Source organism: Podarcis liolepis (genome assembly GCF_965112155.1).
Source record: "Podarcis liolepis genome assembly, chromosome: 5".
Classification (NCBI taxonomy): domain Eukaryota; kingdom Metazoa; phylum Chordata; class Lepidosauria; order Squamata; family Lacertidae; genus Podarcis; species Podarcis liolepis.
In genome coordinates, this window is record NC_139556.1 from 785,611 (window position 1) to 799,449 (window position 13,839).

Consider the following 13,839-nt stretch of genomic DNA (forward strand, 5'->3'; position numbering starts at 1 on the left):
AATGTTTCTTTTTAATGAATATATGTAGGGTTTGGTGTCAAGCTATTCAATATATTTTTGTACACCTTTGAAAGCTTTGATGGAGTGAGATACCATTTGTATTGCATCTTTAGCATCTTTTCTTTAATGGTGTAACATGCCATAAATTTCATGTTTGCTTTCCAGAGCGTTTCCCATGTCTTGAGCCCATCTAAGAAGAAAAATATGAAAGGAAGCTGGCTGACATTGTTGATAGATGACGGTAACCAAATAAATCTTAGAAGCTATGAGGAAATAAAAGATCAGCTCTCAGGATGGCTAGAATATCAACTCCAAGAGACTTTTTTTTAAGCAAGATTAAAAAAATGGCTTTGCCACTGAGCCCTCTAAATTTGAAAAAGAATTACTAAATAACAAAGTTAAGAGCGGTTTTTATATAAAATTGTCCAACTGCATAATGGACAAACAACTTTCTGAAATATATTGTAGATTTTATGTATGGCTTTTGATTTATTGTAGCATCACTGGTGGAGGAAGAGGAGAGCGGGGGGAGTGCACTGCCCCCGGCAGCGCGATCCCAGTAGGGTGCCATCGCAGCTGCCCCCGAGCCCACACTGGGTGTGCCCCACCCCCAGGACGCACACCACCTGCCCCTGCCTCTTCTCCACCCCCGGTGCCGGAGCATGAAGCTCTGCCCCTGTGTAGCATGCCAAGTTTATTGATGGTCATCCAAGCTCTGCTTAAAAATGATCCTTCATTGGAGGTTTTAAAGCAGAGGTTGGATGGCCCTCTGTCATGGATGCATTAGAATCATAGAATCATAGAATCATAGAATCATAGAGTTGGAAGAGACCACAAGGGCCATCGAGTCCAACCCCCTGCCAAGCAGGAAACACCATCAGAGCACTCCTGACATATGGTTGTCAAGCCTCTGCTTAAAGACCTCCAAAAAAGGAGACTCCACCACACTCCTTGGCAGCAAATTCCACTGTCGAACAGCTCTTACTGTCAGGAAGTTCTTCCTAATGTTTAGGTGGAATCTTCTTTCTTGTAGTTTGGATCCATTGCTCCGTGTCCGCTTCTCTGGAGCAGCAGAAAACAACCTTTCTCCTTCCTCTATGTGACATCCTTTTATATATTTGAACATGGCTATCATATCACCCCTTAACCTCCTCTTCTCCAGGCTAAACATGCCCAGCTCCCTTAACCGTTCCTCATAAGGCATCGTTTCCAGGCCTTTGACCATTTTGGTTGCCCTCCTCTGGAGACGTTCCAGTTTGTCAGTGTCCTTCTTGAATTGTGGTGCCCAGAACTGGACACAGTACTCCAGGTGAGGTCTGACCAGAGCAGAATACAGTGGCACTATTACTTCCCTTGATCTAGATGCTATATTCCTATTGATGCAGCCTAGAATTGCATTGGCTTTTTTAGCTGCCGCATCACACTGTTGGCTCATGTCAAGTTTGTGGTCAACCAAGACTCCTAGATCCTTTTCACATGTACTGCTCTCAAGCCAGGTGTCACCCATCTTGTATTTGTGCCTCTCATTTTTTTTGCCCAAGTGCAATACTTTACATTTCTCCCTGTTAAAATTCATCTTGTTTGTTTTTGCCCAGTTCTCTAATTTGTCAAGGTCGTTTTGAAGTGTGATCCTGTCCTCTGGGGTGTTAGCCACCCCTCCCAGTTTGGTGTCATCTGCAAATTTGATCAGGATGCCCTTGAGTCCATCATCCAAGTCGTTGATAAAGATGTTGAATAAGACCGGGCCCAAGACAGAACCCTGTGGCACCCCACTAGTCACTCTTCTCCAGGATGAAGAGGAACCATTGATGAGCACCCTTTGGGTTCGGTCAGTCAGCCAGTTACAAATCCACTGAGTGGTAGCATAGTCAAGACCGCATTTTACCAGTTTCTTTACAAGAATATCATGGGGCACCTTGTCAAATGCCTTGCTGAAATCAAGGTAGGCTACATCCACTGCGTTCCCTTCATCTACCAGGCTTGTAATTCTGTCAAAAAACGAGATCAGGTTAGTCTGACATGACTTATTTTTCAGAAATCCATGCTGACTATTGGTGATCACAGCATTCCTTTCTAGGTGCGCACAGACCGTTTGCTTAATGATCTGCTCCAGAATCTTCCCTGGTATTGATGTCAGACTGACTGGGCGGTAATTATTTGGGTCCTCTCTTTCCCCCTTTTTAAAAATAGGGACAACATTTGCCCTCCTCCAGTCTGCCGGGACTTCGCCTGTTCTCCAGGAATTCTCAGAGATGACTGCCAGTGGTTCTGAGATCACATCTGCCAGTTCTTTTAATACTCTTGGATGCAGTTCATCTGGCCCTGGAGACTTGAATACATCTAAACTGGCCAAGTATTCTTGTACTATCTCCTTAGTTATTCTGGGCTGTGTTTCCTTTGCTGAATCATTTGCTCCAAATTCTTCAGGTCGGGCATTGTTTTCATTATCGGAGAAGACTGAGGCAAAGAAGGCATTGAGGAGTTCAGCCCTTTCTGTGTCCCCTGTTTGCATTTCACCATCTTCTCCTCTGAGTGACCCTACTGTTTCTTTGTTCTTCCTTTTGCTACGAACATACCCATAAAAGCCTTTTTTGTTGCTTTTAACCTCTCTAGCAAGCCTGAGTTCATTCTGTGCTTTAGCTTTTCTGACTTTGTGTCTACACGTGCTGGCTATTTGTTTGAATTCCTCTTTGGTGGTTTCCCCCCTTTTCCATTTTTTGTACACATCCTTTTTTAATCTTAACTCAGTTAAAAGTTCTTTAGATAGCCACCCTGGCTTCTTTAGGCACCTTCCATGTTTCCGTCTCATTGGTATTGCCTGACGTTGTGCTTTTAGTATCTCCCTCTTAACAAACTCCCAGCCATCATGAACTCCCTTTCCTTTTAGTATTACTGTCCATGGGGTCTCACCCAGCACTTCCCTAAGTTTTATGAAGTCGGCTTTCTTAAAGTCAAGAAATTGAGTCCTAGTATGCTTGGCTGCTCCTTTCCGCTGTATAGTAAACTTCAGAAGAGCATGATCACTCGCGCCTAATGATCCTTCCACTTCTACCCCACTAACCAGGTCATCAACATTGCTTAGGACCAGATCTAAAATGGCTGTTCCTCTTGTTGCTTCTCCCACTTTCTGGACAATGAAGTTGTCTGCAAGGCCAGTGAGGAATCTGTTTGACCTTATGCTCTTGGCTGAGTTTGACATCCAACAAATATCCGGGTAATTGAAGTCCCCCATTACTACTATCTCCCTTCCTTTTGCATGCTTGGCCATCTGTTCCAGGAAGGCATCATCTATGTCCTCCGTTTGGCTCGGGGATCTATAGTAAACTCCCACAATGAGATCTCTGTTATTCTTCTCTCCCTTAATTTTGACCCAAATGCTCTCACTTTGGCTTTGAGGTTCTAAATCTTGGATCTCTTCACAGGTATACACATCCCTGACATATAACGCCACTCCTCCTCCTTTCTTGTCTGGTCTGTTTCTCTGAAATAGATTGTATCCCCCCATTATTACATTCCAATCGTGGGACTTATCCCACCAGGTTTCAGTGATGCCTATTATGTCATATTTAGTTTGCTGTACCAAGAGCTCAAGCTCATCTTGTTTATTTCCCATGCTTTGCGCATTAGTGTACAGGCATTGAAGTCCATTAATCATTCCCCCGTGTCTTTTATTTAAGGATTTTTTCCTCCCACCACTAGGTCTGCGTGGTGTTTGCTCCATTTGGTCTATGACATTTGGATGATCATCTTCATCAATTGATAGGCTCCTACCTTCAGGAGCACTGTCTCCCTCCCCCACATTAGTCAATTTAAAGCCCTCCTGATGAGGTTTCTGAGATTGCATTGCAGGGGGTTGAACTGGATGACCCTCAGGACCGCTTCCAACCCTACAATTCTATTACTACTTGCCTGGCAGGAAATTGGTCAATCAGTGTTTGAAATAACTAAATAAACTTCAGAGACATTCATTCATAATCATTTTGCACTAGATGGTACTTCAGGTCCCTTTCAACTCGACAATTATATGATCCTATGAACATTTTATTGAAGAAATCTGATCTCTGTATTCAGTGGCAAATCTCAGAGAATGCTGCATTCTGTACTGAGCTTCTTTGTATCTAAAGATAATCTTTTTTATCATTACTGTACCAATAAACTGCAAAATCTATTTGCCCTGAGATCACTGTACATTGGGGATTAATATACAGGCTTCTAGGAGCACACACTTATTTTCCCCACAATGATCTTTTCTCAAATTAAACTAGGGATTTTGGATTATGGAGAAAGTCTAAAGGTATAATCATTTAACTTTGTGTGCAACTTTGAAGGCCAAGGTAATCTTAACCTAAATTCTAGAAAGGAGGACTGCAGCACTGAATTCCCCAAGCAATCATGTGCTGCAGGTGTGTAGGGGGAATATTGGGTTTATTGTGCCCATTTTAGACTGAACCTCTCTAAACTTATATTTCACTGTTGGCAGTGCTTTTTTTCCTAAAAAATGTTTAGGGGTACTCTCATTTTCCTACTCATATTGAAATACTGCCCCTCAATGAGGCCAAACTTGGATTCACAAAATATTTAGGAGTATGCGTACCCTTGCATCTCCCCAGAAATAAAGCACTGACTGTGAGTAATAAATTACAAATATATTTTTAATATCCATATTTTTAAAAAGTGCTGTATGCTTTTGTAATGAAAATGAAGAAAAACACAAAATATAAACTTATTTCTGAAAAGTCAGATTTCCCCCTTTTAATGTGCTCTTAAACCAGTGCCCCCCCCCCCTGTACATATATCTCTGCAGAAAACAAGAACATGCATGATTTTGGATGAAGTGCAGCAGACACAGGAGTCTAAGGCTCTGGCTCAGTTCACATAATCAGCAGAATCAATACAAAAAGTTTTTCATAGATGCAATATTTGAACATTGCCCCACAAAGAATACCACTACCCTGCACATTGAAAAACGGCTTATGAGGTAGACGGCTAGGCTGAAACATAATCATAGCATGCTAGTTTTCTGTGTGCATGGAGTTTCTTGGGAGGGAATATTCAAAACACCACTCTATCCTCCCCTCCCCACCCCCAAAGTTCAGGAAAAAGTTTATTTTGTGACTCTGATGGTTATATGCACTAGGTCTCTGTGCAAGACAAATGCCACATATGAAATGACCCACAGTCTTTCCATGGATGAAGTGCCAAATAATGTGTGATTGTTTATTTTTATTTATAAAATATAATTATACTTCTATTTCATTTTTAAAAAAATCAAAGATGTTTACAACCATTGTTGTTTCTGTTGACATCTGTTTGACCTGAGAGACAATGGAGTGCACCTCTGGAGGTGAAGTGAAATCACTGTGTTAGCAGCACCAAAGTGCTGGAGACTCTCCAGGATACTAGCCTGGGCTGCCCAGGCAACAAGACCACCCTCTCGGCCTCGATGATGTGGTCCATAGGAAAGCAGAGCAATACATTTGGCACCAACTTGGCTGCAGCAGTTGCTGAAAGGTGGCGTACAAAGTGCCACCCAACCGTCTTAGGGACTGCACTCTGGATTTGTATAGGCTTTACTCCTTAACCTTTCTTTCGATATGTCCTGCAAGGCAGTGGAAATTTAGGATCAGAGTTTTCCTTCTGTTAGATGGGCTACCTTCCCAGGTGGATGAGACCCATCTGCCCCTCACTTCACTCTACTGTATGTGTAGAAACCACCTTCTTGATTGTTGGACTCACTATTGGTCTTGTTCACTTAATCTGCCAGAGCCTGTCCTCGCATGCAGGGGAAGTCCCTAACTCAGGGTTTGAGACCCAACAGCTACCCTAATATGGTTTAGCTGGCCAGTCAAAGCCATATCCTGGGGTGTGGTCACTGTGGCATGCAGACAGCATGTTCCATCAGCATCTCTTTTTCTTGGATGATCAGGTGCAAAAGAGGACAGGCTTCTGCCCTTTTAAAGAGGAAAGAGGATGTTTCAACAGCTGCAGTTTCCATGACAAACTATACCTTCCAGAAGTTCCCTCTTCTATGTAACTATCAAAGTCACAGGGAGCTTGACCTCTTTTGCATCTGGGAATTGTGCATTTATCGGGGGGGGGGGGAGGCAGATGCAAAACAAGGTTTGCCTCCAGCAAGTTTTGCATAGGCATAGGTCTGAATGAACATATAGCTCAGGTTCACTATTATTTATACTGTGGTCTTTCTGTCACTTCAATTCTGTGAGGGATGTCAGACAAGAGAAAATGATTTACCAAAGATTGCCCGTGGCTAAACAGGGATTTTAACCCAGACTCCCCAACCAAATCCAACAGCCTCTCAGCTGAAGGACTCCAGGCTTACAAATAAGTCCACAAAATTTACAAGCCCACAAATATCTTTAGTAGCTCAACTGTCCATACCTTGGGCGGGGGGGGGGGGAGGACCCATTCCCATCCATTTTAGAAACTCCCCAGCCTGCTCACCTGGAAGCATTCTTTACTCACCAGAGGTAAGTGGCTATTTGTAAGCTTGTAGTTCCGTGTCTTGCGTACATGCCCAGGCTCTAAGGAACTGCCGTGCCACTTCCTCTGGATCAAGTTGGGTGGTAATTGCTGAAGTTTCTTTTAATCTCTTAATAATCTCCCAAAGTCTGCATCACTGTCTCTGTCATCAGGATCAACCTATGGAATGGTCCTGGCAAATGATGTAAGCAGCTTTTGCATAATTCACCATAGCCCAACTATAATTTATAGGGATAGGTTTCATAATTGTACAATTCTAATTTCACCCTCCTACACTTGGTAACACACTTGACTACTGGGAAGTTGCTAAATCCCAGTTGAGTATGCAATCCAATGGAGAGAAAGTATCAGTTAGAGATGGGCAAGAAATTTAAGGATGCATTTAAATCTCAGCCTTCATGAGGAGTAAAAACAACATCAAATTGCTACAAAATGGAGAACTAAATTTAAGATTGAAAAAATGAGAAACTATGAACTTCAACTGACAAATCCTTCCACCCCTTAAATGTGACTCAGGCCAATGCATTTCAGTTGCAAAGGCATTGTAACACAAAGGAATGCTGCATGTTTCCTTTGTAGTTGTTACAAAACATTTCCTGGCCTTGTTCTGTTCTGTGATTATAATCAAAATGCCAAATTAACCATAATTACTTCACCTGCAAAGTTCTTGCTTCACATTCCTGCAATCATATACACTTATATAGAACTAAACCCCAATGAACACTGTAGGTAACTTCAGGGTAAACTTCCATAGTACTGCATTGTAACTCAGTTTTCAGAAATTAAGTATCTTTGACAATTGTCCCAATTTTAAATAAATTGTATGAAGGATTATTGTGAAGAGATTCAGTTATATAGCACTGGTATAAGGTAAAGGGACCCCTGACCATTAGGTCCAGTTGTGTCCGACTCTGGGGTTGCGGCGCTCATCTCGCTTTATTGGCCAAGGAAGCCAGTGTACAGCTTCTGGGTCATGTGGCCAGCATGACGAGGCAGCTTCTGGCGAACCAGAGCAGCGCACGGAAACGCTGTTCACCTTCCCACCAGAGCGGTACCTGTTTATCTACTTGCACTTTGACGTGCTTTCAAACTGCTAGGTTGGCAGGAGCAGGGACCGAGCAACAGGAGCTCACCCCATCGCAGGGATTCGAACTGCTGACCTTCTGATCGGCAAGTCCTAGGCTATGTGGTTTAACCCACAGTGGTCTTTAATGATCCTGTAGAGTACTCGTTTACTCACGTATTTCCCCATTCAAAGCCGAACCTTCTTGAAGTGTAAATAAAGAAACAGATTATAAACTCTACCTATCTCAACTGCAGCATCAATATAGCATCATGCTGTTCAATGATATTGTGCTGGGTTCCCTTCAATTAATTTTTATCTGAGTCCAATGGATTGTCTTGTGCTTTGTATAAACAAACATTACATATGGTTTTATTCATATATATATATGAATATGCCCCAAATTATGTCCAGATAACTTTTAAAATGTGATTTACTGCTTCAGTTAATAATTTTTCAAGAGGGGTATTTAATGTAAGAGGGGGGTTAATATTACTTTTAATAAGCAATTGGATAAAAAAAAATGCATGAATCCAACAAATCAGTTTATTCTAATTCAGCATATTCTCAATTAATTGATAAACAAAGTTTGATTCCTAGAGATTCCAGCATCCTAATGAATGACAGTATACCTCCCCCCCCCAAACAGATATAATATATTATATAACAAATAGTAGAGGGATGCGGGTGGCGCTGTGGGTAAAACCTCAGTGCCTAGGACTTGCCGATCGTATGGTCGGCGGTTCGAATCCCCGCGGCGGGGTGAGCTCCTGTCTTTCAGTCCCAGCTCCTGCCCACCTAGCAGTTCGAAAGCACGTCAAAGTGCAAGTAGATAAATAGGTACTGCTTTATAGCGGGAAGGTAAACGGCATTTCCGTGTGCTGCGCTGGTGCCGGCTCGCCAGAGCAACTTCGTCACGCTGGCCACGTGACCCGGAAGTGTCTGCGGACAGCTCTGGCTCCCGGCCTCTTAAGTGAGATGAGCGCACAACCCTAGAGTCGGTCACGACTGGCCCGTACGGGCAGGGGTACCTTTACCTTTTACCTTTATAACAAATAGTATTTTAATTTCAGATTACCTTATCCCCACCCTTATATTAGTTATAATTGATGACTTGTGTATTTCTGATCATAGTCCTGTATTTCTGACCAACATCCCTTTACCTGGAAGCAAAACCAAGTATTGCTCCAAAAACCCCAATCCCCTGAAAAAATAGCGTTCATTCTCCTGCTGGGAAACTTTAACATTAGTAATTAGATTAACAATGATCAGTGAAACTGCAAAATGAAACAGCTTAGAAATATAGAGAATGAATTTACTAAAATCTGTCACTGGAAGGACAGATCCTGAAGCTGAGACTCCAATACTTTGGCCACCTCATGAGAAGAGAAGACTCCCTGGAAAAGACCCTGATGTTGGGAAAGATGGAGGGCACAAGGAGAAGGGGACGACAGAGGATGAGATGGTTGGACGGTGTTCTCGAAGCTACCAGCATGAGTTTCACCAAACTGCGTGAGGCAGTGGAAGACAGGAGTGCCTGGCGTGCTCTGGTCCATGGGGTCACAAAGAGTCGGACATGACTAAACGACTAAACAACAACAATATATAGAATCATAGAATCACAGAGTTGGAATAGACCACAAGGGCCATCGAGTCAAAGGCCTGGAAATGATGCCTTATGAGGAACGGCTAAGGGAGCTGGGCATGTTTAGCCTGGAGAAGAGGAGGTTAAGGGGTGATATGATGTTCAAATATATAAAAGGATGTCACATAGAGGAGGGAGAAAGGTTGTTTTCTGCTGCTCCAGAGAAGCGGACACAGAGCAATGGATCCAAACTACAAGAAAGAAGATTCCACCTAAACATTAGGAAGAACTTTGTGACAGTAAGAGCTGTTCGACAGTGGAATTTGCTGCCAAGGAGTGTGGTGGAGTCTCCTACTTTGGAGGTCTTTAAGCAGAGGCTTGACAACCATATGTCAGGAGTGCTCTGATGGTGTTTCCTGCTTGGCAGGGGGTTGGACTCGATGGCCCTTGTGGTCTCTTCCAACTCTATGATTCTATGATTCCTGAAGGCATCATCAATCCCAGCTCCGCCCAAAACCTAGGAGTTTGAGCTATTCCAGTTAAACTAGGCCATTTGAAGACAACTGTGTCAATCAACTTGGTCGTTTCCCCCATTCCACAAGCCAATCAGGGCTTCAACAGAACCACAAGACAGGCATCCACCTAAATCCACGCCTGCAGAGGTTACATCAGTCCACGTCAATGAGGTTATTGCTACCTGCCCCAATCACAGAGGCTTTAATCTCATTTTAATAAGGGCTGAGCACCTTCATTGCCAAACACAATATATGCAAGATTCTTACATTGATTGCAGCACCCTCATTAAGCTATTAAATCACAGCCAGAGCCAGCCTGCCAGTTGCATCACAAAATTGTTGATTTGGATGCAGGAATCTCAACTAGATCATCTATGACAGATGGCCATCCAGCTTCTGCTTAAACAACTCCAAGGAAGGAGAGTCCACCACCTCCAAAGGGAGACCATTCCACTGTCAAACAGTTCTTGCTGCCAGAAACTTCTTCCCTTCATCTGAGGATCACAGGGTGATTTACAGTATAAAAACACAAACATACCGTATTTTTCGCCCCATAGGATGCACCGGCCCATAGGATGCACCTAGGGGTTTTTTTTGGGGGGGGAATAAAGAAAAAAAAATATTTCCCCCCCAGACGCCCGAGCTTCCCCCGACCCCAGCCCCCAGAACAGGCAGCTCTCCGCAAGCCTTGGGAGACCGGCGCGACTTCCCCCCGGGCTCCCATGCCTTGCGGATATCTGCCTGAAGCCCAAACCAGGTCGGGGAACAGCGGGGTGGCGGCGCTGCGCCTCCCCGCTGTCCCCGGAGCTTGTGGGGCTGGCGGTGGGGAGAAGCAAGATTCTCCCCACCGCCAGCCTCCAAACCAGGTCGGGGAACCGAAGCCCGGGGCGCGCTCTGCAGCGCGCCCCGTGCTTTGGGCTGCAGGCTGCTGCCCACAAGCCTTGCGAGCCCGCGGGAACTCCCACTGGGCTTGCAAGGCTTGCGGATAGCTTCCTGAAGCCTGGAGAGCGAGAGGGGTCGGTGCGCCCCAGGCTTCAGCGAAAGCCTGCATTCGCCCCATAGGATGCACACACATTTTCCCTTCATTTTTGGAGGGGGAAGAGTGCGTCCTATAGGGCGAAAAATACGGTACATACCATAGTAATGAACAAAAACAATACCTTCACAGTTTAAAAGGCCACAGATTGTTTAAATAGCCAAAGGCCTATTGCACTTAAATAATCTTGCAATTGAGTTACCCTTGGTACAAGACATAATTATAGTACCTGGAAATATCCTCATTTCTTACATTTTCCCCTCTGTGCTCCATTATTTTCAAAACCCTCTGCTAGCAAACTCCTAGCCCTTGCACAGGAGAGCATTCCCATTAGTAAGAGATCACAGTCTTGGGTAACTAGCTACACAGAGAGGCAAGCACACTCAGACTTCCCACTCCTTTCATTCGTATTACAACAGAGCAACAGAGTTAAGCAAGCAATAATAACACCTGCCAGTCATGCTGCATTAACTTAGATACACATTGAATGAAGCCATGTAGGTATAAATGGCTTTAGAAATTTTTAGGTTGAAAAATGGGCCTTACTGGTTGCTGCCCAAGTAGTGTTGCTTCTAAACAAAGACTACTTTAAAGAGAAGCAAACCTTCTGTTCTGTCTCTCTGTCTTACAAAACTTGTGTGTGTCACAATATTCATTTCCCATCATCCTTAGACTCTGTTGTCTTGGTACCAGAGCTGGTTTCTGTGAAGCAGGATCTTGCTGTTATGTGACCTCTCTCTACAACCTGAAGAAGCTGAACTGTCACATTGTTTGGCAACCCATTTGGGCGTGCCCCATGCCTACATTTGTGTTTTGCTGAGGGAATGGTGTTTTTGTTTTAAAAAATAAAAATTATTTGCATTTTCAAAAACAGGAACGGAGAGCATATTTAACTGTTTGTCAGATCAGCCAGTTCAGCATGCAGTGGTATCTCAGGTTAAGAACTTAATTCGTTCTGGAGGTCTGTTCTTAACCTGAAACTGTTCTTAACCTGAAGCACCACTTTAGCTAATGGGGCCTCCTGCTGCCACTGTGCCGCTGCCACACCGCCGCTGCACGATTTCTGTTCTCATCCTGAAGCAAAGTTCTTATCCCGAGGTACTATTTCTGGGTTAGTGGAGTCTGTAACCCGAAGCGTATGTAACCTGAGGTACCACTGTATTCAAACATTTTACACTGCCATTCTTTGGTGGGTACTAGACTTGTTCTTGTCAGGGACTGGGCAGAGGAGGAATAGTGGAGACCACCTCCCCAGCCTGACCCTTCCAGAGAAGAATTATAACAGGAGTTTGAGGGAGGGTCACAGCTCAGAGGAAGATGAGGGGGAAAGTTGGGAAATAATGGGAGAGGAGGAGGAGGAGGAGGAGGAGGCAGGGCCAGAGCAGCTGGCTGACACATTATGACTAGAAAGCATTCCAGACCCACCATCTCCCAGAACCTGGCGAGCCTTGAAAGTAGGGGAGCAAATAATAATAATAATAATAATAATAATAATAATAATAATAATAATTTATTTATACCCCGCCCATCTGGCTGGGTTTCCCCAGCCACTCTGGGCGGCTTCCAACAAAACTCTAAAACACAATAACCTATTAAACATAGGTTAAACAGGGCTGCCTTTAGATGTCTTCTAAAAGTTTGGTAGTTATTTTTCTCTTTGACATCTGGTGGGAGGGTGTTCCACAGGGAGGGCGCCACTACCGAGAAGGCCCTCTGCCTGATTCCCTGTAACTTGGCTTCTCGCAATGAGGGAACTGCCAGAAGGCCCTCGGTGCTGGACCTCAGTGTCCGGGTAGAACGATGGGGGTGGAGACGCTCCTTCAGATATACTGGACCAAGGCCGTTTAGGGCTTTAAAGGTCAGCACCAACACTCTGAATTGTGCTCGGAAACGGACTGGGAGCCAATGTAGGTCTTTCAAGACGGGTGTTATGTGGTCTCTGCGGCCACTCCCAGTCACCAGTCTAGCTGCCGCGTTCTGGATTAGTTGTAGTTTCCGGGTCACCTTCAAAGGTAGCCCCACGTAGAGCGCATTGCAGTAATCCAAGCGGGAGATAACCAGAGCATGCACCACTCTGGCGAGGCAGTCCGCAGGCAGATAGGGTCTCAGCCTGCGTACCAGATGGAGCTGGTAAACAGCTGCCCTGGATACAGATTTGACCTGTGCCTCCATGGACAGCTGTGAGTCCAAAATGAATCCCAGGCTGCGCACCTGGTCCTTCAGGGGCACAGTTACCCCATTCAGGACCAGGAAATCCTCCACACCTGCCCGCCTCCTGTCCCCCAAAAACAGTACTTCTGTCTTGTCAGGATTCAACCTCAATCTGTTAGCCGCCATCCAACCTCCTCCAGGCACTCACACAGGACCTTCACCGCCTTCACTGGTTCTGATTTGAAAGAGAGGTAGAGCTGGGTATCATCCGCATACTGATGAACACCCAGCCCAAATCCCCTGATGATCTCTCCCAGCGGCTTCATGTAGATGTTGAAAAGCATGGGGGAGAGGACAGAACCCTGAGGCACCCCACAAGTGAGGGCCCAGGGGTCTGAACACTCACCCCCCCCACCACTTTCTGAACACGGCCCAGGAGGAAGGAGTGGAACCACTGTATAACAGTGCCCCCAGCTCCTAGCCCCTCTAGACAGTCCAGAAGGATGTTATGGTTGATTGGGTCCAAAGCCGCTGAGAGATCCAGCAGAATTAGGAAACAGCTCTCACCTTTGTCCCTAGCGCGCCGGAGATCATCAACCAGTGCGACCAAGGCAGTTTCAGTCCCATGATGAGGCCTGAATCCCGACTGGAAGGGATCCAAATGGTCCGCTTCTTCCAGGCATGCCTGGAGTTGTTCAGCAACCACTTGCTCAATCACCTTTCTCAAGAATGGAAGATTTGAGACTGGGCGATAGTTGGCCATATTGGCAGCATCTAAAGATGGTTTTTTAAGAAGCGGTTTGATAACCGCCTCTTTCAGCGGGTCTGGGAAGGCTCCCTCACAGAAAGAAGCATTTGCCACCCCGCAAAGCCCAGCCCTTCCCAGCTAGCTTTTATAAGCCAGGATGGGCAAGGATCAAGGAGACAGGTGGTTGGTTTCACTCGTCCAAGCAGACTGTCCACATCCTCGGTGGTAACAGATTGGAAC

At 45.0% G+C, this 13,839-nt stretch overlaps 1 protein-coding gene across 8 annotated transcripts in view; it reads right to left on the reverse strand.

Annotated features, from left to right (window-relative positions):
* Nucleotides 1-13,839, reverse strand: part of FAR2 (fatty acyl-CoA reductase 2) — a 101,213-nt gene that overhangs the window by 47,466 nt on the left and 39,908 nt on the right. For 4 of the 8 annotated variants that reach the window (XM_083503434.1, XM_083503432.1, XM_083503433.1 and 1 more), the window contains exon 1: nucleotides 10,930-10,947. The exons of 2 other annotated variants lie outside the window; for them this stretch is intronic. In XM_083503434.1, the coding sequence (XP_083359560.1) occupies nucleotides 10,930-10,945 (16 nt within the window). In that variant the 5' untranslated portion in view covers nucleotides 10,946-10,947. Of the gene's footprint in view, nucleotides 1-6,462; nucleotides 6,685-10,929; nucleotides 10,948-13,839 lie in introns of those variants that run through there. 2 more of the 8 variants (XM_083503428.1, XM_083503429.1) reach the window with 2 other exon arrangements.